General features: G+C 43.4%; 2 protein-coding genes across 6 annotated transcripts; one reads left to right on the top strand and one right to left on the bottom strand.

The window, feature by feature from the left end:
- Window positions 1-272: 272 nt before the first annotated feature.
- RFNG (RFNG O-fucosylpeptide 3-beta-N-acetylglucosaminyltransferase) lies at window positions 273-8,819 on the bottom strand. The gene is made up of 8 exons (XM_075044056.1): window positions 8,087-8,819; window positions 7,175-7,223; window positions 6,552-6,654; window positions 6,012-6,165; window positions 4,895-4,983; window positions 4,639-4,804; window positions 3,157-3,242; window positions 273-2,923 (listed from the first exon to the last, which is right to left on the bottom strand). The coding sequence occupies exons 1-8, from the start codon at window positions 8,516-8,518 to the stop codon at window positions 2,857-2,859; spliced, it is 1,146 nt and encodes a 381-aa protein (XP_074900157.1). The 5' UTR covers window positions 8,519-8,819; the 3' UTR covers window positions 273-2,856.
- GPS1 (G protein pathway suppressor 1) lies at window positions 7,884-25,363 on the top strand. Of its 5 annotated transcripts, none has more exons than XM_075044050.1 (14): window positions 7,884-7,939; window positions 11,271-11,363; window positions 13,320-13,501; window positions 14,674-14,838; window positions 15,020-15,155; window positions 15,320-15,397; window positions 15,804-15,864; window positions 16,267-16,352; window positions 16,817-16,911; window positions 18,034-18,139; window positions 18,480-18,560; window positions 18,688-18,825; window positions 19,065-19,199; window positions 19,976-25,363. In XM_075044050.1, exons 2-14 carry the CDS (start codon window positions 11,286-11,288, stop codon window positions 20,048-20,050), a joined length of 1,416 nt encoding a protein of 471 aa, XP_074900151.1. In that variant the 5' UTR covers window positions 7,884-7,939; window positions 11,271-11,285; the 3' UTR covers window positions 20,051-25,363. The 5 variants fall into 5 exon arrangements, with proteins under 5 accessions (XP_074900151.1, XP_074900150.1, XP_074900153.1 ...); XM_075044049.1 differs by lacking the exon at window positions 7,884-7,939 and adding an exon at window positions 8,835-8,949; XM_075044052.1 differs by lacking the exon at window positions 7,884-7,939 and adding an exon at window positions 9,229-9,296.
- The last annotated feature ends 112 nt before the right edge of the window (window positions 25,364-25,475 follow it).

Genomic DNA, 25,475 nt, shown 5'->3' with positions numbered 1-25,475 from the left:
CCCAACTCAGACATTGCTTTATGAGGATGCTTAAATTTAAGAGCTCCCGTGGCATATTGAGGAAGTGCAGAAACAGAATAGGAAAGTGCCGAGACAAGTTTACAACAATTAACTTATTCCTCATTTCAGTTCTTTTACTTTGTTAATCATCATCTGCAAGGATTCTTCTCATCCATGTTTGTTCCTCTGCACATCCAAGTCATCTCACTCGGATGCTTTTTGGCCATTTGGCATCAGAAGGACCAGGAAGCTGTAGTTTTCCAGATTATAGGGTTTATGGTCCATTTTTGGTGTAGAGAATGTGTCAAGAAACGTGACAAAACACAGCCTTTGGCATATTAAATATTTATTTTGTAGAATCACTTCTGTATGAAACAGTAGTTTGATTAAAAAGCTGCATCCTGATATAGCCACACAGCCTACTGTATTGTCAACACAAGAAACCTTAGAAGAAGCTTGAACCCATTGAACAGTCCTGTATTGCCATGCAGGAGAATGTGGTCCTTTTTCAGTTTAATGAACACCCTACCAGCTTAAAAGTAAGCCTCTTTGGCACACCTTGTTTAGGGTCACCAGCAACTACAGAGTGATGCCATCCATATGAAGTGGTGTCATTTTTGAACAGCAGTTTGCCACATAATCACTACCCCATCCATGTTGTCTGTGATACCTTACAAGAGGCTGCTACCAGTGGAAGAGGAAGAAAAGCTCCACCAGAAGTGTTCAGAAACAGCGTTTTAAGACAAAAATCTCATCAAGAGCTCATGAAGCTTCACAGCTTACTGCTACAGGTTGAAAACAAGAACCTAACAAGTGTTTAAAAAAAAAAAGTATTTATATAGATATCACGAGTCTCCAGCACTATTAATGACAAATCATTAAACCCTAGGACACCTCAGTTCTAGTGAGCAGAAGACCTAATAAAGAGGTAGAACATGCCACAACCTACTATTCTGCAAGTCCTCCTCTGTTTTCTGTAACAGGCTGTCAGTGTTACAGGTGTACCTGTTATGGAACAGCCACTGTGCTAGCTGGACTTTGATCCAATTCCCTGCAGCATTCTTATTTCCATACCTCATGGTCACCTGAGTAGCCATGAAGGAAAGGAGAAATTTAAGAATGAGCTGCAGGACTGTAGCAAATAGCAGCTTGTTTGCTCCTCAGTGGAATTAACTAAAATCATGCAGAGGGGACAATATACCCAGGTAAATGCTGAAAGGTTTGTGTTAAAAATAAGGAGTGCAGGGAACAGTGTATTTCAGGAGGCTGACACCTCTGCTGTTTCATACTTGAATACACTGCAGGCATTTGCCTACGTTATACCACTTTTCAAATGGCAGGAAGTTAAGCAACTAGCTGAAGTCCACAGTACAGCTCAGCACAGCTGTTTAGAAATCTGAAATTTTTGCTAGCTCCACATTCTAGCCGTTAATCATTGTTCCAGGTTATACAACGTCATTCTATTATTCTCCCCTTAATTCAGCCTCAGACTCTAGCACTAAACCAGCAAGTATTTTCTGAAGAGTTTGTGAGAGTAAACAGTGGTTTTGCAAATTCATTTTTTATGCTATTCTTCATGTCAGGTGGGGATTGCATGTGGCCGAAGTTTGGGCTAACAGAAAGGTAAAAATACGGAGCCCCATTTCTTCCACTTTCAAAACTAAGCTTACTTTATTTAAAAAACAGCAGCAGGTGATACTGCTACAGCATTGAACTTCTGCTGCCTTTGTGTAGTGCGCAGTCTCCTTTTAGTGATTGCATGAACTATTTATTGAAACATTAAGCAGCAGAGTAAAAATAAACACTGATCTAGATCTTAAGGTAATCAAAAGATTATCTGAAGAAGCTGAAGTGGAGTAACCAGAGTCATACAATCAAAGGTCCTTAAATGATACCATCAAAAACTTCCTCAGGGCATTACAGCTATCTAGCATTCCTCCTCCCTCACAGACAGCAAAAGATACAGCACAACTTCAGACACAGGGTGTGTTTCATCGGCCAGTGAGCATGCTCTAGCTTATATAACCTGCTGTGGGCAAAGCAGGAGAAATGATTACCATCTAGTCTGGCAAATATTTCTTCAGTATCAAATATCAAGGGAATAGTCTTGGACCTGGCAGACCACCATCATAATCAACAACCACTGCAATTCAGCTGGTAAAAGAGCCAAGTCTGACAATCACCTCCATGGGAGGTACACATGGACCACAGGGGAGAATGTGCACTGTAAGCAACTCTTGTCCAGCCCTGAGTAAGCTTACCTTTACACAGGGTTTTCCCATGACAAAGGCTTTCAGCCTTGTTTACCCTAGTGATTCCAGGATTTCTGGTGTTTATGAACAGACCCTGTTCCGGCACACAGGTGGAATTTTAATATGGCAGGCCACAGAAGCTCTTAAGTAATTCTGTTCCCAAGACAGATGAGTGAAAACTTCCACTCTTGTCACCATGGGGACTACAGTCTGCTATAGCACTCCAGCTTCAAGACAATGGCCTCTACAGGCCCTTAACAGTAGTAAGAATGCTATCATTCCAAGTACTGCATTTGCCTAGGATGTGTCCAGGCACAGATTCATATGACATCAGACAGAAGTATGAAGTGACTTGTACACGTATGACTGTAGTCATTATACAAAGAGCCACTGGACAAAAGAAGAAGGACTCTCCTTGGAACGTCCCTGGCTGTAGCTGAACAAACCACACCTTCTTGCTTTTGTAAATAGAGTCTATCTACCTCCTTCGTAGATACCTCTGGTTGTCTCCCAGAAGAAGAGAAAAAGAACGACCAAAAAGTCCACCACAACTCCCCTCTTATGCAAACTAGGCGAGATACAGGTGTCAATGACTGGTCAAGAATTATGACATCTTCTTAGCAGGGCACCAAATAGTGTCAGGATAGAGCAGACAATGGACAGACTTAAATCTATGAAGGAAAAAAAATGAAAAGAAAACATTAGATTGGAATTCTCCATACAAGGAACATACTAGCATTGAATGTGCAGCAGTCTAATAGAGCAGAGAGGGTGGGTCTACCTGCCTTTGGCACAGCAACAAGAGCTGACATGAGAAAATAACCCCATTAGCAGGTTTGATCATCTTACAGTTTGATAAACATGAACAAGGCAGGGAGATCTTGTTTTGGAAGCGGACACTTACCGGGTTGGATCTTGCTGAAGGCCAAACACTCCTCCCACACTCACAACATTGTGTTTGTTCTCAGGGTCCCCGTAACTTAGGGTTACCTGTAAAAGCAAATAAATATTCAGAAATTGTAACACTAATGCAGAAAAACAGAGTGGGGATAGCAGGATTATTAATGAGGTATGGAGATAGACTCCAAGGATCCCGTCTAATCTGATTGGTGGATTACATTTGAAAAACAGTGGTTAGTTTTGACATAAGCAATGCTGGCACTGAATGGTAGCTATCAAATGGACCACTGCTCATCTAAAAGCAATCTGGGAGAATAAACAAGGGAGCTGAAAGCTGCGTTGCCCTGAAGGACAAGATGAGTTACAACTGTGAGCTTTGTAAGGGCATTAATCCTGCTAATGTCTGTACTTTCACTAAATAACATATGTTCATCCTCACCAGACGGTGCCTGAAGCCTGCAATAGTAGTGTCTTAGCACAGAGGGAAAATAGAAACATTTGGATATTAAATACCACAAAAAGAACCGCCATGTGACAAACCTGGCAACAAAATTTAGAACTCTGGAACTCCAATTCAGTGCTATTCTTCCACACAAGCACTGTATCAAGAAATTTCAGGTGCCAGGTACAAGACGACATATTTTTCTTTCTAATTGTAGATCTCCTGGATTTTTGGGTTAGCTGTTACAGTCTCAGGGAAACAACGATCACCAATGGAAGGCTGTATTCAGCCTACAGTTAAATTCACTACCACGAGGGAAATTACATCACACTGGAATTTGGCCCCAAATGAACATTTCTGCTGCCTAATACGATTGCCAGGAAAATATAACCAAGCAGTTTGTAGGGGCAAAACCGCACTCTTGTTTTTTCATGGTGCCAAACATTAAGAGGCAGACAAAGCTTCTGGATAGCCTTATAGCTCCATCTACTGCCCATGAGTAAAAAGCCATCCCAGCAATCAAAAAGCTACTTGATTTTTCCCTAAGAAAGACTGATTAAGTTTCTTGAGATTCAGACAAGTTGTTCTTAAAAATGATCAAACATTTAACTATGTCTTACTTATTGAAGAGGTACTTGCTATAGCTGCAACACTAGTCTTTTTGAACAGCGTGAATTAAGACTGAGACTTTGTTAGGCAAAGACAAAAACACTTTCTTACATGGCAGGCAAACTAAATATTGCCTCCTTCTACACTTGCTGCTGCTGTGACTCATGGGAAGTCAGAGTTTAGGAGGACATGGGGAACACCATATTTAGGCTTAATGTAGCAGAATGTGTCCCCAAAGGAGAGGACAGCTATATGACCTAATTGGTTAGGGTGAAAGTATGCTTTTTACCTAAATGAAGGAATCGGACAGGACACAGCTCTGAGTGAGTCTGTAGACATCCTTCTTTGCTGAAGAGTGCTAAGTCTAGGGAGAGGTATTCTGTCCGATCAGGTTGAGGTGTAATTATGAGAACAGGACATGAGGCTTAGCCCTACCTGCTGCAGCACAGACTCGCCTTGTAGCCTCTGCAGATTTTCCAGATGGGAATGGAACAACGGGCTGTGCAGCAGCTTTACCTCCAGCAGCCCTTCAATGATGTAGCCGATAGTGCAGTCATCAGGAAGACGCACTCTTTCTGCAGTACTGATGAAATTACCCAGGCTGTGAGACAGAGCATAGGAGACAAGATGAAATATGCCTTAAAGCCTACCAAACACATATTGATGGAGCTCAGCTAGGAACAGTGTTTACCTGGCCCAGGGACTCATCTTCAGGGCAAGACCTCTGCTGATACAGAACCCTGCTCCACCTGTGGCAAACCAGAATTTCACGGTTGTCTTCTGAAGAGCAACAAGAAAAAACACACAGTAGTTACTAATAATCAGCTTTCTCCATTTGGCTGGGCAGGGAAGGGAACTTGAGGTTTTACTGGATATCACATACTGCACTTGAGTCAGAACGAGACTACAGATTAATTCCTGTTTCTTTAGGCTGCTGAAAGCCCAGCTAGCTGTTCCCTCAAATGAAACTCTATCCTGGAACTGACAGCAGGTGAACCATCAAGTTAGCACAACTGAAGTACCACACATGAAATGGGAAACTACACCTAAGTCCCACCCAATTCCATCTGTCCCCTGGTCACTCTAGCCAAGGGTCACAGCCAGCTCAGTGTTCCTGAGGAAATCAAAGGTGGTCCATTAGTCACTTGGCTTCATGTCCAAGGAGGCTATTTTGCTGTGCAAAGCCTTCCCTAACAACCTGCTTTGTAACCGACTTTCTGCCCAGTGGATTGATTTATCTTTAGGCTTGTCAGCATAGGTGACGTGGTGAGGACTTGTCCTTTAGCACATGTACCTTGTGACTGGGATGTTTGCTTCCACTTCTTGGAAACCTAGTAACCACTCAGTATTGGAAATGCCTTATATACTCAGAGAGGCTCTGTCACCCATCTGATGTTGGTTCAAGATGATGACAATGTGATACTGCTCTCAAAACAAACAAAAAAACCCCAAACTCCAACCCAACCCCCAAAATCCTAAAACAAGGAACACTGCCCCCAAAAACACTGAAGGAAGAGTCAAGGTGGGGAGGTCCTACTCACCTCAGTGTGAGGGAGATCACCAACATACATGAGTGAAGGAAGAGAAACAGACATCCACACAGGAGACAAACTCTACTGTACATATGCATATGAGGTCAGATCAAAGATTTATTTAACCCAGCACCCTGTCACTGAAAATGACCAGTGCCAGGTTTATTGCCTGCAGATTAAATCACTTGTTTTTATGGGGGAATCCTATGAACTCTGAAGGTTTTAAAAGCCTAGAAGGTCAGGATGTCTCTCAGACTAACTGCACAGTTTGCTTACTGAACCGTCACTTTGGACATGGTCAGCTGCTTCAATGGGATGGTCCAGACTCGGTCGCCCCACATAGACATCCTGGCTGTGTGAGAAGGCAGATAAGAGACGCAGGAGAGTCCGAGGGTTCACATAGTTGTCATCGTCCACATGACAAAACCATCTTCAAACAAAACAAAATAAAGTAACTGCAGAGCAGTAACAAAGAAATGGGTTATAGGTTTACAGCTGAGTCTTAGGCTTTTAGGCTTGGAGCAGAAAGTATTTCCCATTGTCCTGAATTACAGAATTTGGAAGCTGAAAGCACTCACAGATCCTAATTCTGGAAAGAGGCTGAAATGAATAACCCCCTTTAGATCGTGATCCTTTCCACCTTTCAGATGATGGTTGTTTATAAGCATTGCTTCATGCTGTCCTCCCTTCCCTATGCTCACCACCACATTTTCGCTAATACTGCATTCCTTACTGGAACAGAGAAAGTTACTCAAGTTTCCTGTGAACACAGAACCGGAAGAAACAAAGTCAATCAGAACAATATGTTTCACCTACTTTTGCCCAGATTCCAGGAACTTATCATATTCCACAGACATCTTGCAGCAGAGAGCTTGCCGCGTATGGACAGCAGAGCAGTTGGTGTTGATCATATGATCCCCTAGAAAAATAAAGATCAGCTCTTTCAGGCTTGAGAAGCATGTGTAGTCCAAAAAAGACTACAAAAGAAGTGCACATTTGGCACTAATACCCTACATCTGAACTGCATATGGTGCACACATGGAGAGTAAACTGCAGGACAAGCAGGGCTCACGGGTTATGCATATGGCATGCAAGCTGTAGAGTACCTAAAAATGCGTGAGTGCAGGGTATATAAATAGTGCCATAAGACTGTATGCAAAGGAAATGCCTAATATAACTTTGGACCAGAGAGACTTAAGCTTACTAACAGGAAGGAAGTGGGTGCAAAGGTGAACCCAGTATTCAGGAAGTTCCAGGCATCTTGTCCAGGTGGTAAGTAGGAACAGCATATTCTCCTGTGAAAGGAGAAGTTTTCTCCATTTTCTCCATCTTAACTTCCCTAATTGCTTGTACAGCATGAAATAAGGACTGTAGGGAAAGTATGACAGAAACAAAACTCAGTTACAACAGACAGCATGCACCTACGCTACACAGCTTACCTGCTTTCAGGCGTAGCTCCCGATCCTCCCAGTCCGTGAATATGAACGTCTGTGGGAGACAAAAAATGGTGTGTCCACATTTGAGAACTTCAGAAACTAATTTCAACTCTGTTCAGTTGCAGTCGGAATTCTGAATGCTTTGTCTTGTTAGTTTATTCCACAGTAGCCATTGGGAGTGGAGTGGGGAGTGGTGGGGGAGAGAACCCCAGCAACTTCAGCCCTTGCCTTATTTGATAAGCATTTGCATTGCAAACCAGAAGAGCCTCATTTCAGTAAAGCATCCAAGATTTTAATCCCCTCATCTCAGGGTACAGACAACCAATTTCCAGATAGGAATGACTGTCTTTTTTGGTAGAACCTCCCTCTGCAACTTCATCTCCTCTCTCTGGCGAGGAGTCATCCACAGCTGTTAAGGAAGCCAAAAGGAAAGAATGAAAGGCAGGGTGGAAAGTGCCAGGTGGTAACACTGTCTTCTCCCAACTGCTGGACAAAATCATGTTAATGTGCTCGGATGGACTGAAACTCCCGAACAAGGGAACAAATTCTGCGTTGTTCTATGGAAAAACCTAAGCTGCTGAACTACTCGGTCCACAATACCGGCTTGGATGCATTGGCACTAGGGATCTTTTGCTATCACGTAGTATTTTCCACAGCCACACAAAGGTCAGCAAACCGCTTCTGCTTGGACCACCGATCCCAGATTGCAAGCAGTTAGCGCAATCAACAACGAACTCTTTTGGAGGAAGGTTCAGACGAACTACTGGGGTAAAACGACCTTCCTCGGTCTCACAAGGAAAGCCCTTTTTAACGCAGGGAAGGAAAAACCGGCGAGAAAGCGCAGCGGCTGCCCAGGAAACCGGAGGGCCGAGGCTGCGGCCGCCCGCCCGCCCGCCCCTGCTGGCGAAGCCTCACCTGTCCCCTCGCCCGGGAGATCCAGGTTTGGAGGAGCAAGTCCAGCCGGCTCCTGTGGTATTTCCTCGTGGTCTTCACCGCGATGAAGATGTCCTTCAGCTCCAGGCTCTCCCTGCCCGAGCCCCCGGCCGCCCCGAGGCGGCCCTTCCGCGCAGGCTGCGGGCTGCCAGCGAGGCCTCCGCCCCGGCCGCCCGCCCCGGCCCCCGGCCCGCCGCCCGGCTCCCCGCGAGAGCCCGCCCGCGTACCGGGCACGCCGCTCCCCCCGGGGCCCGCCCGCTGCGGCGTGGGCCCGCTAGGCCCGGCGGCGGGCGGCGGGCGACGGCGGGGCGCGGCGGGGGGCTGCCCCCGCGGCAGCAGGAGGAGGAGGAGGGCGGCGGCGCTGACGGACAGCAGGAAGCAGGCCTTGCGAAGCCCCAGGCAGGAGCCGCTCATGCTGCAGCCCCGCGGGCCCCCGCCGCGCTGCGCGGCCGCCTCATGGCCCCGCGGGCGGGCGGGCGGCGGCGGCAGCTCCGGCTCCGGGCGGGCCGGCGCCGGGAGCCCGGCCGGCCGCCCCCCCCCGCGGCAGCGGCCGGCCCAGGCCAGGCGGCCGCCGCGCTCCGGGAGGAGGCGGTGGCGGCGGCCCCCGCGGCCGGCGGAGGGGAGCGCCCGGGCACCCCAGGCCGCGCTGGCCCGCGGGGGAAGGCCAGCGGGAGGGGCGAGGCGGGCCGCGGCCCCTTTAAGGGCTTCACCTGTCGGATGCGGTCTGGCGGCGGCGCGCCACCCGGAAGTGGAAGCCGAGCCGGAGGGAGAGGCGGGGAGGTCGGCCGGAAGTGGCGGCCGTGAGGGGAAGGATGCCGCTGCCCGTCCAGGTCTTTAACTTGCAGGTACGGGGCAACCGCCTCCCGCCGCCCTCGGCAGCGCCATCCCGCTGGGGGCCGCCGCCGCCGCCGCGCCCGGCGTCCCTTCCCCCTCCCGCGCGGTGTCCGACGGCGCGGCCCGGCCCGGCCCTGCCGCGGCCTCCGGGTGGCGCGGCGCGGCCTTCCCCTTCGGCCCCGCGGCTCTGTCGCGGGAAGGGGAGCCGCTCTCGGCTCGCCCTTCCGCTGGGTCTGTCTGTATCGCTTCCGCCGCCGTTGGCGAGGAGCGGCGCCCAGCCGAGCGTCCCCCGGCGCCCGTGGCGTCCCCGCCGCTGCAGCAGGCCCCTTGCTCGATTTTCGCGTTGGACATGCCGTAGGTAGGGCTTGGGTAGCAGAGGAGGGTGCGATGAGGTGGCGGACGAAGAGGAACTGTGAGTCTGCAGTGCGGGGGGGGAAGCCGCAGGAACCCAGAGGGGGTCGGTGTACCGAGACTGGACCCTCGGTGACCGCACAGGCAATCCCTTTGCGAGTTAACTGTCTTTCTTCCCTTTAGCAGCCGGCAAGTTCTCTGTCAGGGCGCAGGGGTGCGGAAAGTCAGGACAGGATGAGGGATAGTTCAGCATCCAGCTCAGCTTCTTCATCAGTGACAGATCTGTACTGCACCCCCTCCAGCAGTAGGTCATGCCTCTTCCTCCCAAGTACAGCAAGAGACTTCAGCTTGAGTGCCAGCTTATCAGCTTGTATGAGGCCTTATGAGGTACCTTCCAACAGGGCGCCCTTCTGGGCTCAGAAAATCTTGGGGAGTGAGCATTATTTTTTTGCTTTGCGAGTAGTTTTTAAGTAAACTTTGCGTCTTCCTTCCAAAATAAAGAGTTAGCTTGAAAATGTCTGAGTTTGTGTGTCCTAGTGGGACTTCCAGCCCACTTGTTGTGTTTTTCCTTGTCTGGGAGTTAAGAGAGAAATGCAGAGTACAGCCTAACAGCGTGGCAGGACACAAATCATTCTGTTCCACCAGCTGGAGTTACTGTTTGTTTCTGTAATGCTGATTTCTAAGGAGTCTCTGTCAGGTTTTTACTAGGGTAGGCAAACACAGGCTAAAAAAAAAAAGGCAATCCTGACACTTAGTGATATAAGAAAAGAGATAAGGTAGAGAAAAATGGAAAAAGTAATGGTCTCAATGTGTGGTGACTTAAATGTTTTTATGTACAGTCTTCCTGAGTGGTGATCTGGACAGTCAAACTCTTCTTTGCACCCTCCCTCCCTTTCCTTCATGCAGACACAGCAAAATCAATAAAAACAGAAATAATTTGGTGTTGGTGGGGGCAAGGTGGTTGTCATTTTTGTCCTTTCTAAGGTCCACTCGTGCAATTTACCCCAAATCAGGTGTTGTTTGTGGTAATATCTGCACATATTCAGCATTCTATAAGAAAACATTCGCGTTCAGCTTGGTTTTCCTGAGTTTAAACGAGTAATATGTACGAGGAATGTTCAGCATGCTTCTGACTAGGAGGAGTAAAAGAATTTTGTGATAGAATACCAGTTTTGTTTGTGGGACTGCATGGTAGGTTGGTCTTAAATGAGAACATGCACAGTTGTTGTATTGATGCAGTTGTACTGAGGTCACTGTACTGGTATGATTCGTTATGTGGTTCAAAGCAGTGCAAGATATACTGGGAGGATAAAATTCTGTTGTTCCTGCACAAGGGAATCTAACTTAACAGTTGGACTCGGATAACTACAGTAGGATAGCTCAACTGATGGTAAATTTTTGCAGTGCAGATAAATTTTTCCCCAGTATTTGTTAGAGATTGTGGAATTGCCATTCTGGATTGTGTTCTTTATATTTTTTAATGCTTTAAAAAAGTGTAACAGTTGTTGTCTTCTCCCCATGCCCCCCCCCCCCCCCGTCCCCCCTTTTAAGCATTAAAGCAGCTTTGAAAGGTTCTGGTGAATTTTTGGGGTACTTTTTTACTTTTGGAGTTTCTTGAACTGAGTGTTAATGCCTGTTCTTGCCCAAGGAAGAGAAATGGGAATGTCACTTGGAATTTAGGACGCATGTCTGAGATACTTTGTGCAATCAGATTTATTGACCCCTTCACTTTCTTGCTTGATAAGCTACCAAGCAAAATAAAACGCTCTGTGCGAATGCCGTGCTGCTTGATTTAGACAAAATGTCATGCTGAGTAGTGGTGTTGCTAGAGAAAAATCCAAAACATGTCTAAAGACTGAGGAGTGTTTTTTCATTTTTAAAAGTTAATGTGTATTTAAGCGAGTCCTTAATAGATTGAATCACATAGTTGTTTCCTGCTCAAATGTAATAAGCTACTTTTGACCTCATTTTGCTATTCTAGGGTGCAGTAGAACCCATGCAGATTGACGTGGATCCACAAGAAGATCAGCAAAATGCACCTGATATCAACTATGTGGTGGAGAACCCCACTCTGGTATGTGCTGGTTGAGGGCTAGTGGATTACATTTCTTGGGGATGGCCTCTTTAAGGTTTTTGAAAAACTCCCTCATTTTACTCCTTGTCAAATTGTTATTTAGAGATTAATAGATTATCTACAAAGCAAGGTGGGGTAAGAATAGCAGTGACCTCTTCTGTATCTCCTTGTCGCGTACTGACCTCTACTGCACCTTCTGAGGTGAAGGAGGAATTGCTGTTTTGTGACTTGCTGCGAGCTGCCTGTTTGACACAGTTTCCATTCTGAAATAGTTTAGTACATCTCTGATTACTTACAGAGACATCATTCCTTTATTTTGAGGCTTGTTCTTTGAGGAGCAAGGCTCAGGTGCTTTAAGTATATAATTAGGATAGAATTCTTTCATTGTTTGGTCCTCTGGAGACTGGCTAAAACCCACAGAGCTGTAGAGTTATAAAAGACTGTGTTTGCTTATATCAGTTTCTTCAATTTTTAGTTAATAGTTTGAGAATTTGGCCAATTTTTATGTATCAGCTCTGTAACAGTGAGAGATGGGTGTTGCAGAAGAGAACAAAAATGTTAATCGGAAAAAGTTAAAGCAACATTAAAGTTGCAAAATAAAGCATTCAGTTAGGAAGCCTTGGATCTCCCATAACCTCTGAAGCTTTAATTTGTTCCTCTTGTCCCTGTGCCTTATAATAGTTGTCACATGGTTATTCACCGTTTACTGCACGGCCCTCTTTTTTTTTTTTTTTTTTTTTTTTGTTTGGGTTTGTTTTTTTGGTGGTTTTTGTTTTTTTTCAGTGTATGACCTGATACCTTGTTTGATTTCATTGCATTTCAATTCTGTTCTGAAGCTAGAGTGATGAAGCAATTATGTTGTGACCTTTATGTCTTTGTTATTACTATAGCATCTAAGTGTTCCACAAAAATTAGTGATTTTTTTTCACCATAACTGATGTGAAGGACCATAATTCCCGTTTGACATTCAAAGAGCTGAGGAGTAAAGTGAAATTACTCAGTGATTTCAGGAGTATTGTGCACCATCAGGCATGAAACTGTGGAAGAAAGAATGCTCATGCCTTTGTATTTTTCAAGTTCTGGAGCAAATAAAGCAGGAATCCTAAATGCAAATTTTCAGTGTACACAGTTCTGTTTCAGTCTCAGAGCAAGATCATTCTTGCACTGAATCAGGCAAGAGTCATGTTAGAAAATGCTACTGTAACATCTATAGCAGTATCTTAATTTAGACATAGAGGGGTGAGGGAGTCAGATGTAACATAGGATGCATATTAAATGTGGATGGGCAACCTGAATCTAGTGTTTCCTACTGCCTGAATGCTTGACTTTGCCCTGAACATTCTGCTATGGTTGTTAGCATGTGTACTTCTGTTTTTAGGAAATCTCCCTGCAATGCCGTATCATATCTTTACTAGATGTTTTGTGCTCCTCTTCTCCCCTGCCCACCCCAAGGCTTAACATCTGTTAAGCATTCAGAATTTAAACCTCAAATCCTTCCTCAAGAATAAGAGACCCTGTTTGTTCTCAAAGGAGATGTTTTAAGAAATTAGTATGAGCAAAAGAATGCAATTGTCACATGGAAACTATTTTTCAAGGAAAAACTACATCTGTAATGGTTGTCTGGTTTAAGAAACTTCAGCTCAAATGATGGAATCTTGACAAAATTATTAACAGGTGATATAACTGATGCTTAGAGTGGGTGAGCTGATTAGCCTTAACGGACAGCATCAGAACTGAAATAAAAAAGATGAATTGTAATGTACTGTATATTTCTGAGAAAATTACTAACGTTTGAAGAAAGCAGAAATGGAATAATCTTACCTGATTTTTTATTTGTCTGAGTCAGTTGCCCTTTGTGAAGGGGTCAGGACTGCAGGAAAACCTGTGCTGGTCACAATGTAGTAGCCTGATTTAGTGTTGCCATCTTCGCTTTCTAAGACAAAGTTTTATTTGCAGGATTTGGAGCAGTATGCGTCCAGCTACAGCGGTCTGATGCGAATTGAGCGGCTGCAGTTCATTGCTGATCACTGCCCACAGCTGCGGGTGGAAGCTCTCAAGATGGCACTGTCATTTGTCCAGAGAACTTTCAATGTTGATGTGTATGAGGAAATCCACAGAAAGCTGTCTGAGGCCACCAGGTACTAAGAGATCATGGGAACCTTGGGAGTTTTTTTGGGTTAAGACTGGTGTGCCACAATGGGGGACTTTGCATGTAATACTAGCAAATTGTCTTTGCCTTTAGAATTTGATAGCAGTGAAATGTGTGTGTGTAGGCCTAAGGTCTCATGCTTTTTTAAAAGGTTAAACACAGAAGACATTATCTCGTTCTGAAGTGTTAGTGTTTTAAAAGGCTATAGGTAGATATTGAGGAGAGTTTAGTCCTTGCAAATGCTTGAAATATTGATGAACACAGTTGTCTTTCCTTAGGTAAATTATGGAGATGAAGCCTCTCCTAGATGCTCTTGTGTTCATAAATTAAAACCTTATCTAACTGTTTGGTTTGGTGCCCTGCCTCCCCCCCCCCCCCCCCCAACAGGTTTGCTATTAAGGGTAGCCTTTGATACTTCACTTATCCATCCACACTTCCTGTCTTTGCATTATTTTTGTTGCTATGCATATTTGTTGATTTCTTGTCTGTTTTGCCCTGGGAGTCTTTACCATGTGTGTGACAGTATGTTCATTGCTTTCTTATATGTGAAAAGGACTGTTGGTAAAAAACCAAACAAACAAGCAATCCCCCCCAAAAAACTCAGAACGTGTTTTTCTGTTTAAGATCGTGGAAAGTGCGTTCAGTGCAAGTAGATATGTTGATGTGAGCTGGATGGAAAAAAAAGTTGCATAGTATCTGTGCAGTGTAGCTTTGTTATCAAGCCATTGCAACATAGCTAGGGGGAGAACTTGTAAACATGTGCACTCTGTGTCCCATACAGAGATGTTTGATGCGATTCAATGACTCTATTAAATACTTTCATAGAATGTAATAATTCATTGCAGCACTGTTACTAACTTGCTTTCAGCTGATTTATAGAACAGGTTGTTTCTTTAAAATTAGCAATGACTTGCTTGTTAATAAAATACCTGTGAAAGATCATTAGGATAATTTTGAGAAGAATTTATAAATATCTGTGATGCTTAAGTTGCTGTTTTCACTGGAAATCTTAGCAGTCTTTTTTCTGCACCATCCTCATTTTCTTTTGTCTATTTTGTGTATGCAGTACTGTCTGTTAGGGTAACAGTGCCGGGTACTTAGCAGACCTCTGTTTTGAAAGGTTTGCAGCATAACAGCCCCATTCAATCTCTTTCATTTCAGAGAACTGCAGAATACACCTGATGCTGTCCCTGATAGTGGAATTGAACCCCCTCCTCTTGACACAGCTTGGGTTGAAGCTACACGCAAAAAAGCTCTTCTTAAACTGGAGAAACTCGACACAGATCTGAAAAATTACAAAGGGAACTCCATCAAGGAGAGTATCAGGTGAGATGCAGAAGGCTCTGCTGGAGCAAGGAAGAGCATTTTGCTCCTCCAGGCACCTAACACAGGATGTCAGCTGCATTCAGTGCCTTAGGTCAGTGTGTTGAGTTACTTGTTTGGAACAAACTGACTGTGTCGGTTTCTGAGCACACAGTTCATTGGTATTTTAATTCCTGTGCTCCAGGAGAGGCCATGATGACTTAGGTGATCATTACCTTGACTGTGGGGACCTCAGCAACGCTCTCAAGTGTTACTCACGAGCCCGTGATTACTGCACCAGTGCTAAACATGTTATCAACATGTGTCTCAATGTCATCAAGGTAGGAAGGTTTGCAAGAAATGGTACTTCGTGTCTTTCTGGTATCTGCTGTAAAGTCCACCTGTACTTTGCTCTGATTATACCTCTTGTGTCTGCAAGGATACTGCTTATCTAAGTAACACCACTTATCCATGCCTATTCTACACCGTTTCTGGCTCTCTGCAGGTCAGTGTCTACCTCCAGAATTGGTCTCATGTTCTGAGCTATGTAAGCAAGGCTGAATCTACACCAGAAATTGCAGAAGTAAGGTCCTGCTTTTTAACTTGCATGAGTTTTCCCTTCGTTTTCTTTCTCCAAAATTTGTAAAACTATTTATTCCTTTCCCCCATCATGACTTGGTCCCTATAAGACTCCCTTCTTCTTGCAGTCCATTCTTCCTCTAATCCAGCCTCCTTGGCTGCTGTAGTATTTCTTTTGAGATTTGTTGTTGCTTTTCTCCCATGATATGTGTGTAGGAAATCTGACTCATGGTAAAAACTGAGAGACTTCCCATCTTCAGTTCTTGCCATAGTTCCTAAGACAAATAAGATGAAGTTATCATGCTGCTGAGATTTGCAAGTTACTTATTAGGATGAAGTATCCCAAGGGCAGTTGTAATCAAAATGGTTTTCATACTGCTTGCTCACTACTGCTTTTTCTTATCCTTTAGCAAAGAGGAGAAAGAGACAGCCAGACACAAGCAATTCTCACCAAACTGAAATGTGCAGCAGGTGAGTGAATCCTTCAGCTTCCTGTATTGTCTGCCGGTCTTTCTGCCTGTTAGCTGTCCATAGGGCTCTATGACAACAGTGTGTGCTTGGTTTATTTTTTTCTCTCAGATTTGACAGACTTTGTAGTTTCTCACCAGAAACGCACAATTTAGTAAAGCTGATAAGATGGAACTGCTGACTTGTTTTTGCCATTTCTTTTTTCTCCCTAAGTTTCTTCAGAGAGGATGCCAGTGTGAGTCATCGTAGTTCAAAGGATGCTAGATACTGTCTGAGAGTTGCGTTTCACTTCAATAGTGAAGGCACTAGCAACCATGTGGGGGCCTGTCCTCCTCCCCAGATTTTGCAGTTTCTCCTAACTTGTATATTATCATAAACAAAGAACTAACTTTTTCTGGTTCCTAGGCTTGGCCGAACTAGCTGCTCGGAAGTACAAACAGGCAGCAAAGTGCTTCTTGTTGGCATCATTTGATCACTGTGATTTCCCTGAGGTGAGGACCAAGAGGGAGCTGTGTGCAGGTGTTGGAGGGGTTGTAATTCTTCTAAGTATCAGGTTGTAAAATTCACATATTGTAGTTATTCTCACAGCACTCCTGTATAGTTTGGCTGTGAACTGTGGGGGTTTTGTGTTTTTTGTTTTGTTTTTTTTTTTTTAAAAGTCTCTGGTTTTGGGTTCTCTAAATGATCTACTCTAGATCACATAGGAATTACCTGCGAGATTTGTGTATCTGTGTAGCTCAATCAAAAGACCGGCTGTTGGAATTGGTTTCTGATCTCTTAGCAGTGGACCATCACTCCTCAGGCTCTGGGTGAATGCCTGAGAGCATGCAGAGTGGTTCCACTGCATTTGACAAGGACTAATCTTCTCACTGTGTGAAGGAAAGGCCTGGGGTAGAATACTTAATTCCAACCTTCTGCCATTTTAGTAGTCAGTGACGGCTTTCTCTCTCTCTAGCTGTTATCTCCTAGCAATGTGGCTGTGTATGGTGGTCTCTGTGCCCTTGCTACCTTTGACCGTCAGGAACTGCAACGAAATGTTATCTCCAGCAGGTAAGTGATGCCTTGGGAGCAGTTTGTACGTACTGGACATCTTTTGGGACGTGGGACTTTGGTTGAAAGTGGATTCTGACAGGAGTAATAGCTTTCTCATACAGGAGAGAAAGAATCACTGAGCCTTAGTTTGGCTTTAGCGTTAAGTGACGTTTCACTGTGTAAAACACAGTGCTTAATCAGAGCTGACATTTTCGTAGTATAATGGAAGTTTCCAACCCAGGTCAAATCCAACATCTGCATAGCCCAATTTTCTGTCTCCATCAGCAGTCCATATCAGATATTAAATCAGAGAGATAGAGCCCTACAGAAGGCAGCTGTAAGATAATTTGCCTTCATGTTACCACTTGTTCTGGTGTACGTTAATCATATTAATACAATTTAATAATTGTTAATACAACTTGTAGTGTAATCCAGCTATGACACATACAAGTTTAAAAGAATTACAGTCTTTGGAAGGAAATGGACATTTGTGTGTCATAGATTGAATTACAATGATACTGAATTCCTGTCAGCTAAGTGTATGGAAGCACTCATTTTAAATTGATGTGGAAAAAGGGTTGTTACTCTGACTTTTTTATTGGCTGATTCATAGGGTGAGATCCCAAGGTTCAGAAATCTGTGATGGAGAATTGGGAGAGTGCTTGAGAGAGTGTGCATCCCAAAGATCTCCCACACTTACTATAGGTTATTTTCCTGAGGCAGTTGCATGCTTAACCTACCTATGGCATGCTGTGCTTAGTGAATGCTGTGCTTTGAAAGGGAACACAAAGCTGGCCAGCACAGACTACAGTGCATGCACAGATGTGGCCCATGTTTTCTGGTGGTGTATCCTGATTTTGACCTATTGCCACTCATTTTTTTGTGGACAAACACTTCTACTGCTTGGTTTCTCAAAAGTCTCTTGCCTTCCTTTGCCATAGCTCTGATGCTGTGCTGCATCTCTCTGTGTTCCAGGCTCCCAGCCCTGCTGAAAATGGGCTATCTGGTCTGTTAGAGAGTAAATTCTTGGAATCTTCAAATGATAGTGAGACTTTGTAACTTTGCAACTTGGAGTGATGGGGCTGTGGGGTATTTAAGTGGTGGGTTCCAACGTCTGATCACTGCCATCTTCATCTGTAGCTCCTTCAAGTTGTTTTTGGAGCTGGAGCCACAGGTTCGTGACATCATCTTCAAGTTTTATGAATCTAAATATGCTTCATGCCTGAAGATGCTGGATGAGATGAAGGTGAGTTGCAGGGGAGCAGTGCACAACAGACCCTAAAAGTTCCCTTTGCCTAGCCTTTTGTGAGAAGCAGTGGCAGTTAAAAGTAGCTACTAAGAGTGTTCAGGTCTTCTGTCTCCTGATGTGGAGACAGAATGGGAGTAGTTTAGCAGTAGAGGGTGAGGAGAAATGATGAATTTTTGAAATATATTGCTAGTTCTTGTATTCATTCTTGTTTTATGGTATTGTCTTGCTGTAGTGTAGTATCCTTAAGGTTTAAGTATATACACATATGTTTCAGAACATAGGAATAATACATTTTTCCTGGCTGCTTCTCAGCTTCTGATGTGTTTTTTTTGCACAGGACAACCTGCTGCTGGATATGTACCTTGCACCTCATGTCAGGACACTTTATACCCAGATTCGAAATCGTGCCCTTATCCAGGTAATTGTTCCTGTAATCCTGAGAGGTGGATGAACAGTGAGATAGGCCATGTCTTTGTAGTTCCTTTTCCCATGGCTTTTCAGAGGCTGGGGAGTACGCTTGGCAACTGAATATTTTCTTCTTCTAGTACTTCAGCCCCTATGTGTCGGCAGACATGCGCAAGATGGCCACTGCTTTTAATACCACAGTGGCTGCTCTGGAAGATGAACTTACTCAGCTGATCCTGGAGGGACTGATCAATGCCAGAATAGACTCGCACAGTAAGGTGAGTGCATCTGAGCCACAGATTATAGACTGAACAGATGTAGTAAGAGTAGAAACTCTCCATTCTTTGGACACTTCGAAGTTGCATTCATCTATTGTGACTGGTATTTTCAGGAGGGCTGATCTGTGTGTAAACTCTTGACTCCGTGATACCTTAGCTTTGCTCTCTTGTGCAGAAAGGGCTTCCTGCTGTGGAAACCTGTTATAGCTCCTGTGTACAGTTCTCTGTATTGGTTACAGATTCTTTATGCTCGAGATGTAGATCAGCGCAGCACAACTTTTGAAAAGTCTTTACTAATGGGTAAAGAGTTTCAGCGACGTGCCAAAGCTATGATCCTGCGAGCTGCAGTCCTGCGCAACCAGATACATGTCAAGGTATGGGCATGTTAAGTATGGACTTTGACACAGTATTAAGATTTTTAAATTTTTTTTTTTTTTTAACAAAATATAAAAGTTGGTGAATTGAAGGTTCTGGAGGGGAATGGATTTATTGTGTTCATGACTGGACAAATTCTTACAATAGTAAATACTAAATATATAAGGAACAAGTGTTTTTAGCCAATACATTGACCTGCTTGTACAACGCAGAATGTCCTTCGAAGTTTATATGCTTGGGTTGATTCTAACTAATTCATTCCGACTAATTCTTCATACACATATCTTTTATCTTATCAAAACAAAGATTGATTGAAGTAAGTTTTGTTTGGGTTTTTTTTTTTTTAGTAGAGGAAGTAAAAAATGCATGAATTGCTTGGAGTATTCCTTCCAGGATGCAGTTCTAAAAGAATGCCCTTAGGGAGGATAGGCCATCTGCCACAGAATGTATTAAATTCTATAGTATATTAATCTCTGTGATAACTAAATGCCAGATAGGATTCAACTTCTGGGACCAACAGCACCTTGTGCATAGCAAATAAGAGTGGCTTAAAAGTTCTGGTTTGACGTTTTTAGGAACAGTTCTTGTGAACTGTAACTGTAGTAGTTGTAAACACAAAGCTTTTGCAAAGCCATCATTATATATGAGTTGGGGGTATGCTCTCCCCCTACTGGTATCCTGCTGTGCTTCACCTGTGCTTCCTTTGGTCTCTCAGGAAGCACTCTGTAGGATATTTACACATCACTAACTAGGATGTGTTTTGGTCTTGTTGCAGTCTCCTCCGAGAGAAGGTAGCCAAGGGGAGCTTACTCCAGCTAACAGCCAGTCCAGGATGAGCACCAACATGTGAAAAACTTCGTGCACTACCAAAAGAAATGGTCCCTCCAGGACTGTACCCAGTCTCTCACCCACTAACTGCTGAGCTTCACAAACTGTCCCTGTCTCCCTCACTTCTTGCTTGGATTGAGAGGGTCAGGGCTGATGGTGGATAATATGAATATTCCAATAACTTCAGTTCTTGAAAAGAAATTCTTTCTAAAAACAGCATCCCTGCAATGGGTCATCATTTCAGTTTTGGTAGAACATCTTCCTTCATTCTCCTTCTTCCACTGCTCCATAAAGAGCTGTCAGGTTATTCATACAGATGCTGATTTGAGAGTTTTTCAGCTGCTATTAGTTTTCTTGTTTCAAAGCTGCAAAAATAGTTAGTGTGAAGTTGAATGGACAGGTGTGATCTAAGATGAATTTCGCTGGCCTGAAAGTACTGCCTTGATTCTGAGCAATGCTGAGCTTTCTGTTTATTCCAGATAAACTTGCAAGCGCATTGCTCTCAATTATGGAGCTAGAGTTCTGATGGGAGAGGAGATTTCCTTTGAGAAACTCGTAATGATTTTTGACCTACACCAGAAAACATGGCACTGCTTCCATGCATTTGGTCACAGGCCTTTATTTTAGGGTGTTATGTTTACCTGGATCCAGGTTCTTTGTCTCCGGTCTCTGTTTTTAAAGACCTGTTTCCTGATGTGTTTCCCACTTGTGCATGACCTGGCTTTGGGGTCCAGTGTTATCATAGCAGTAAATCTCTACTTCATGCAAATATTGCTGCTTGTCCAGTCTTACTGCCATAGTGTGTGATGGTTTCCCAACATGTGCAACAGTTGCTTCTGGTAGCATGGATAAATGCCATAAAATACCACTCAAGTCCTGTGGAAGAGCTGAAAGCAGCCAATCTAGGTGCCTGCTCTCCAGGTGCATTTATTCTGCTTTTCCTTTTATAAAGGGATTAAAGGTGGCAGCCCAGGTGTGTGCGTGTTCTGTGTTAATGAAAGGAGATATGCACTGAATTTTCTGAAGTCACTGCAGCCTTGCATTCCATCTAATCCATAAGGCAAGCTAAGAATTTTGATCCAGCCCTGACTGGTCTGGCAACTGACTACAGATGTTACTGTTAATGTGTTAATGCTTTTTTTTTTTTTTTTTTTTTAATAAGTTGTTATATCTAGTGCATTAAACAGTAGGATTAAAAAGTTTCTGAGTATTTGGAGTTTTGTGTTAAAGTTGAGTTTTAGGTATTTTGATCTCAAGCCATAGATTTTTTGCTAAGCTTGATGATGTTTTGTAGGCCATTGTATTTTGCTTTCTGATCTGGTTGGAGATGTAGCTTGGATGAACTGTGAAGAAAGTGCAATTTGAGGGAATGTTCTAACAGCAAAATTCCTGGACTGCATTTGCACAGCTGCTGAACTGCACCAGTGCGCTCTCCTTCTGGCTTTCAGTGCTTTTTATGACGTAGGTGCTTAAAATGGAAGCAATAGTTCCTGTGAGGTCTTTGGTTAAATGTTTTCCATTTGGCGTGGAAAAGTTCTCCAGTTTTTGAGGAGAGGAAGGAGAGAGCTAGTTAATTAAGAACTTTGAGTCAGGCATCACTGCTGGCCGGTTTAGTGAGAAAGGCAAGTTGAGTCCTCAGATAAATTGCTGTACATCCTTGTAGAAGTGCTGGGAAAGTAATTTTAATGCCTTCTGCTCATGTTGAAGGAAAGCCATTCAGTCCTATAATACTATTTAAACATTCTGGGTTTCTTCCTAAAATGGGCCACTGGTCCTGTTTCTAAGGAAAAGATCTTATGCTTTGCTCTTGAAAAGATAGTTTTGCAACCAAATTAAGTGCATCGTGTCATCTGGCTATCTTTGCTCACATACAGCTTCCACTCTCTTGATTTTATTAGATTACTTTTGTTCCTTCCTGGAGGCTTTCTGCTGGAGGAATCCTCCATTGTAAATGGACGTCTTCAGCACACTGACTTGAGAGTCTCTGGTCTTCCAGACACTAGCGCTTGTCCACTCTCGGGAAGTGGCAGCTGGAAGCGCATGTCCTTTAGCAGTCAGCATGGAGCCCACGAGGTGGCAACAGCAGTTTCCAGCTCTTGCTGTGGCCTGAGGCAGTTCCGTAGCTGGTGCAGAGGTGATCAGTTTCTTGTCTCCAGACAAAATTGCTTACAACCTCTTTTGTCACAGACAGAGCATTTCTTTTTTATTGCTTAGTTCATTGGCGCTGTTCAATAGCGTATGTTTTTGTATAGATTTATTGGCACGTAACTCTTCTCTTTAGCCTGTGAAAGAAGCTGCTGTTGCTTTAGGATCTTGTAGATGTGAGTCGGGGCTGTCCAGGCATATTTATTCTAGATACTGTTCAATGCCTGCTTCAGTCCTAACTACCCACCAGTCCAAAAATCAGGAAATAACAACAGAGCATGGATATAGTTCTGTATAACGTGCATTCATAAGCAGTCTCCCCCAGTGAAAGATGATTCTTACCTTAAGTAATTTCCATTCTTACCTTAAATTTCTAAGTAATTTCCCAAGTGATAAATGGGAAAATAGTGACTCACACAGAATGAATTTCCAGTGATTCCTTGTGACCACCAAGGTAATTCAGTGGATGAAGTTTTGTGGGATCTGCAGCATGTTGATATGTCTAGGATATATTCAGAGGAACTTATTTAAGTGGATTTCATGAACCTGTGCAGCACCTTTTTGTTGATGAGGAGGGGGATGCCAGTGGTAGGCCATAATTGATGGTGTCCTCATGCAGTGTAAATCCTGCTTTCTTTACCTGGCCTAGCTAGGGATAAAAGAAAACCAGTTGGAAAGAACCTGGTTCTTTTGGCAAAGGCAGTTTTAATTAGCACAGCTAATTTTAGTGGTAATGTAAAAACTGCCATTATGAGATTTGTGTTGGGAGTCGTTGGGGATGTTTGGTAATTATCTGGCCAGAACTTGTCCAGTGTAGTAGTCTGTGTTGCTAAGATTTGTAGAGGGAGGCCTGTAAGAGAGGGAGATTGTATTACTGCTTGGACTGTGGCTGGGTACAGCATCACCTGTAAGCTACTGTCATCTGAGAGACTCCAGTGGATGAAGGAGGAAGTAATAGAGTTCTGTCTTTGCCCTGTGCTATGCATGTATGATCTGTACATTGGTTTCTGGCACACTGCCATAATGGTCTTATGGACACTGCCATTTCCTAACTTAGTTAAAATTTCAGCATTGTTCCATCCTCTGGACGACTCCCAAAACTGCCCCTGAATAATGTATTATTTCTGATACATGCAATGTAGTATAAACTTGCAGAAAAACAAATGAGGAAACTTTAATAATAGCAACAATGCTTCTGACAAAGACCCATCATGCATGGGTACAAAGTGCTGGTCAAGCATTGATTTTTTGTTTGTTTGGGTTTTTTTTGTGTTTTTTTTCTTGTTTTTAATAGTAAAGCTAACTTAATTTGTGTATTCAAGGTTCTTATGCCATCTCCTTCATTACTTTTTTTGTGAAGCAGATGACAATGGGGGAGCAGTGTCCTCCACAGGACAGTGCTCTTAGTGCCACCCACTTGTGAGAGCTGAGACTTACACAAGGCAGCATTTCATTTTTTCAGTAGTCCATCAACTGTGAATTTGCAGTAGGGTGAAAACCACCAAACTGGTATGGAACTGACATCACTTATCTCTGATGCTGTTAGGAAATAGGGGATGAATTACTCTCTGCTTTGCAAATGAGCTTTGTACTTCAACTGATATTTTGGCTTCTGCATTCCTATGGATCTGTGAATTCCATTCAACGTTTCATAGTGTCTGATAGAACAACGTGGCTTTAGATTATCTCATAGGATAACTTGATCAGGCTAAATTAGATAGGGAACAGAAACTGGCTTAATAGGGTATGTCAACTTCTAACAGAAATGTATGAGATTCAGTAGTTAGAAGTTTGGTAAATTCATAATGCAAGTAAGACCGTTTCTTAGCATCAAAGAAATAATGCAAGCTTAGGCTTCAGTAGACTTACTAAAAGTTACAGACTGAAGGGTAGCTGTAGAAGCAAGAGATGGTCTAATTCAAACAATAATTCAAGTGGCAAGACCTGAAAATCTGTCTTATGTGGTAGATCAGGCTAGGTAATCTTGCTGTCCTTGATCCCACAGATTACCACTGTTTCAGTTCTATAATACTTCTGCAGCTATAGCTTTAACTATTATCCTCCATGTGCCTGTAGTTTATGTGACTGTGAAGTCTATGTGTACCTAAAGTTTGTACCCTGTAAATACACACTGAGATCCAGGGTTTTCAATCTTTGTTTTGATGTACTACTTTTTTTTTTTTTTTTTTTTTTTTTTTTTTTTTTTTTTTTTTAGTTCTCTGATATCTCATCTCGTAAGCTGTTTGCCGAATAAAGGCAGTTGGCTTTCTTTGTCAGGTGAACTACTACTACTTCTTCTTGTGTGCCTCTGAAAATGGATTTAGATGCAAGAATCCAATCTCCCTTAAACCCAAAGACTGAGGATCATTTTCACCATCATTCTACATGCAGGCCACTGCTTTTTCCTCCCTCTACTTCCATTAAAATTAAATAGTGTATATCTTCTTGAGGGACTGTGAAACAGAAACAAAATAGGACATTACCTTGCTGAGTTGGCTGGCTGCAATTTTTTGATTAAACAGGATAGTTAGTATATTGCCTAGCCTGGAAGTAATCCCTAGTTAGTGTAAGTGCAGGTGTGCCCAGCAGAAATGGTAAATGGCTCGTCTCATGTTGTAATAGTGCCTCCTAATCCACAAGCATTGTTTATTAAGAAATTGATACACTGGTCATCTTTACCTTATAAATTGCAAGGTTATCATCTTCTAGATTGTCTGTTGAAAGGTCAGATTGCAACTTTTCTTTCCATTAGTGTGGTGATGTGTAGTTAGATGCACAAAGGGAGTTTTGTGTTGCAGTGCCTAACTGAACAGTATTGCAGTCCTGTGTTAGGAGCACTGCAGTCTTCTGCCATGTCACGGGACAGGACCTAACAAGATAAGTGTGCATCTATCTGCCTTGCCTATTAAGAAATGCCTTGGAAGACGGGGTGGGGATGAGTATGCCTTAAATACTAATTCTGTATAGAAATGTGTCCAATTAGGATTCTCAAGTATAAGGCCCTTCCTGAATTTAGGGGCCTAAAGCCAGCTTGATCCTTTCTTCACACTGGTAAGTGATTCTGTGATGAGACTGTACTTGTGAGAGATGTGTTCTAAAATCCCACTGTGTTGTTAATATGACCCAAATCTCTCACATAGCACCAGTCCGCTACTATGTTGTAACAGTGGATGTTTCTCATGCAAATGCCTTTTCTGACTTTGTGAATTTTCTCTGGCACAGTGAGCAGGAGAATGACTGAGCTTTCTGATGTTTTTGGGAAACTGTGTAAACGGTAAGCAATTTGAAATTCCATGATAATG

Source organism: Buteo buteo, chromosome 13 (genome assembly GCF_964188355.1).
Source record: "Buteo buteo chromosome 13, bButBut1.hap1.1, whole genome shotgun sequence".
NCBI lineage: Eukaryota > Metazoa > Chordata > Aves > Accipitriformes > Accipitridae > Buteo > Buteo buteo.
Note: the sequence above shows the minus strand (reverse complement) of the source record. Positions and strands in the feature narration are given on the sequence as shown.

Coding starts and splice junctions, on each gene's coding strand:
- RFNG (XM_075044056.1), bottom strand. CDS start 8,518: ATGAGCGGCTCCTGCCTGGGGCTTCGCAAGGCCTGCTTCCTGCTGTCC. Junction 3,243..4,638: donor GCGAGTCTGTGCTGCAGCAG/GTAGGGCTAAGC, acceptor TTGCTTTTACAG/GTAACCCTAAGTTACGGGGA. Junction 2,924..3,156: donor CTTCAGCAAGATCCAACCCG/GTAAGTGTCCGC, acceptor TTTCCTTCATAG/ATTTAAGTCTGTCCATTGTC.
- GPS1 (XM_075044047.1), top strand. CDS start 9,524: ATGAGGGATAGTTCAGCATCCAGCTCAGCTTCTTCATCAGTGACAGAT. Junction 11,364..13,319: donor TGGTGGAGAACCCCACTCTG/GTATGTGCTGGT, acceptor TTTTATTTGCAG/GATTTGGAGCAGTATGCGTC. Junction 15,865..16,266: donor CAAACTGAAATGTGCAGCAG/GTGAGTGAATCC, acceptor TCTGGTTCCTAG/GCTTGGCCGAACTAGCTGCT.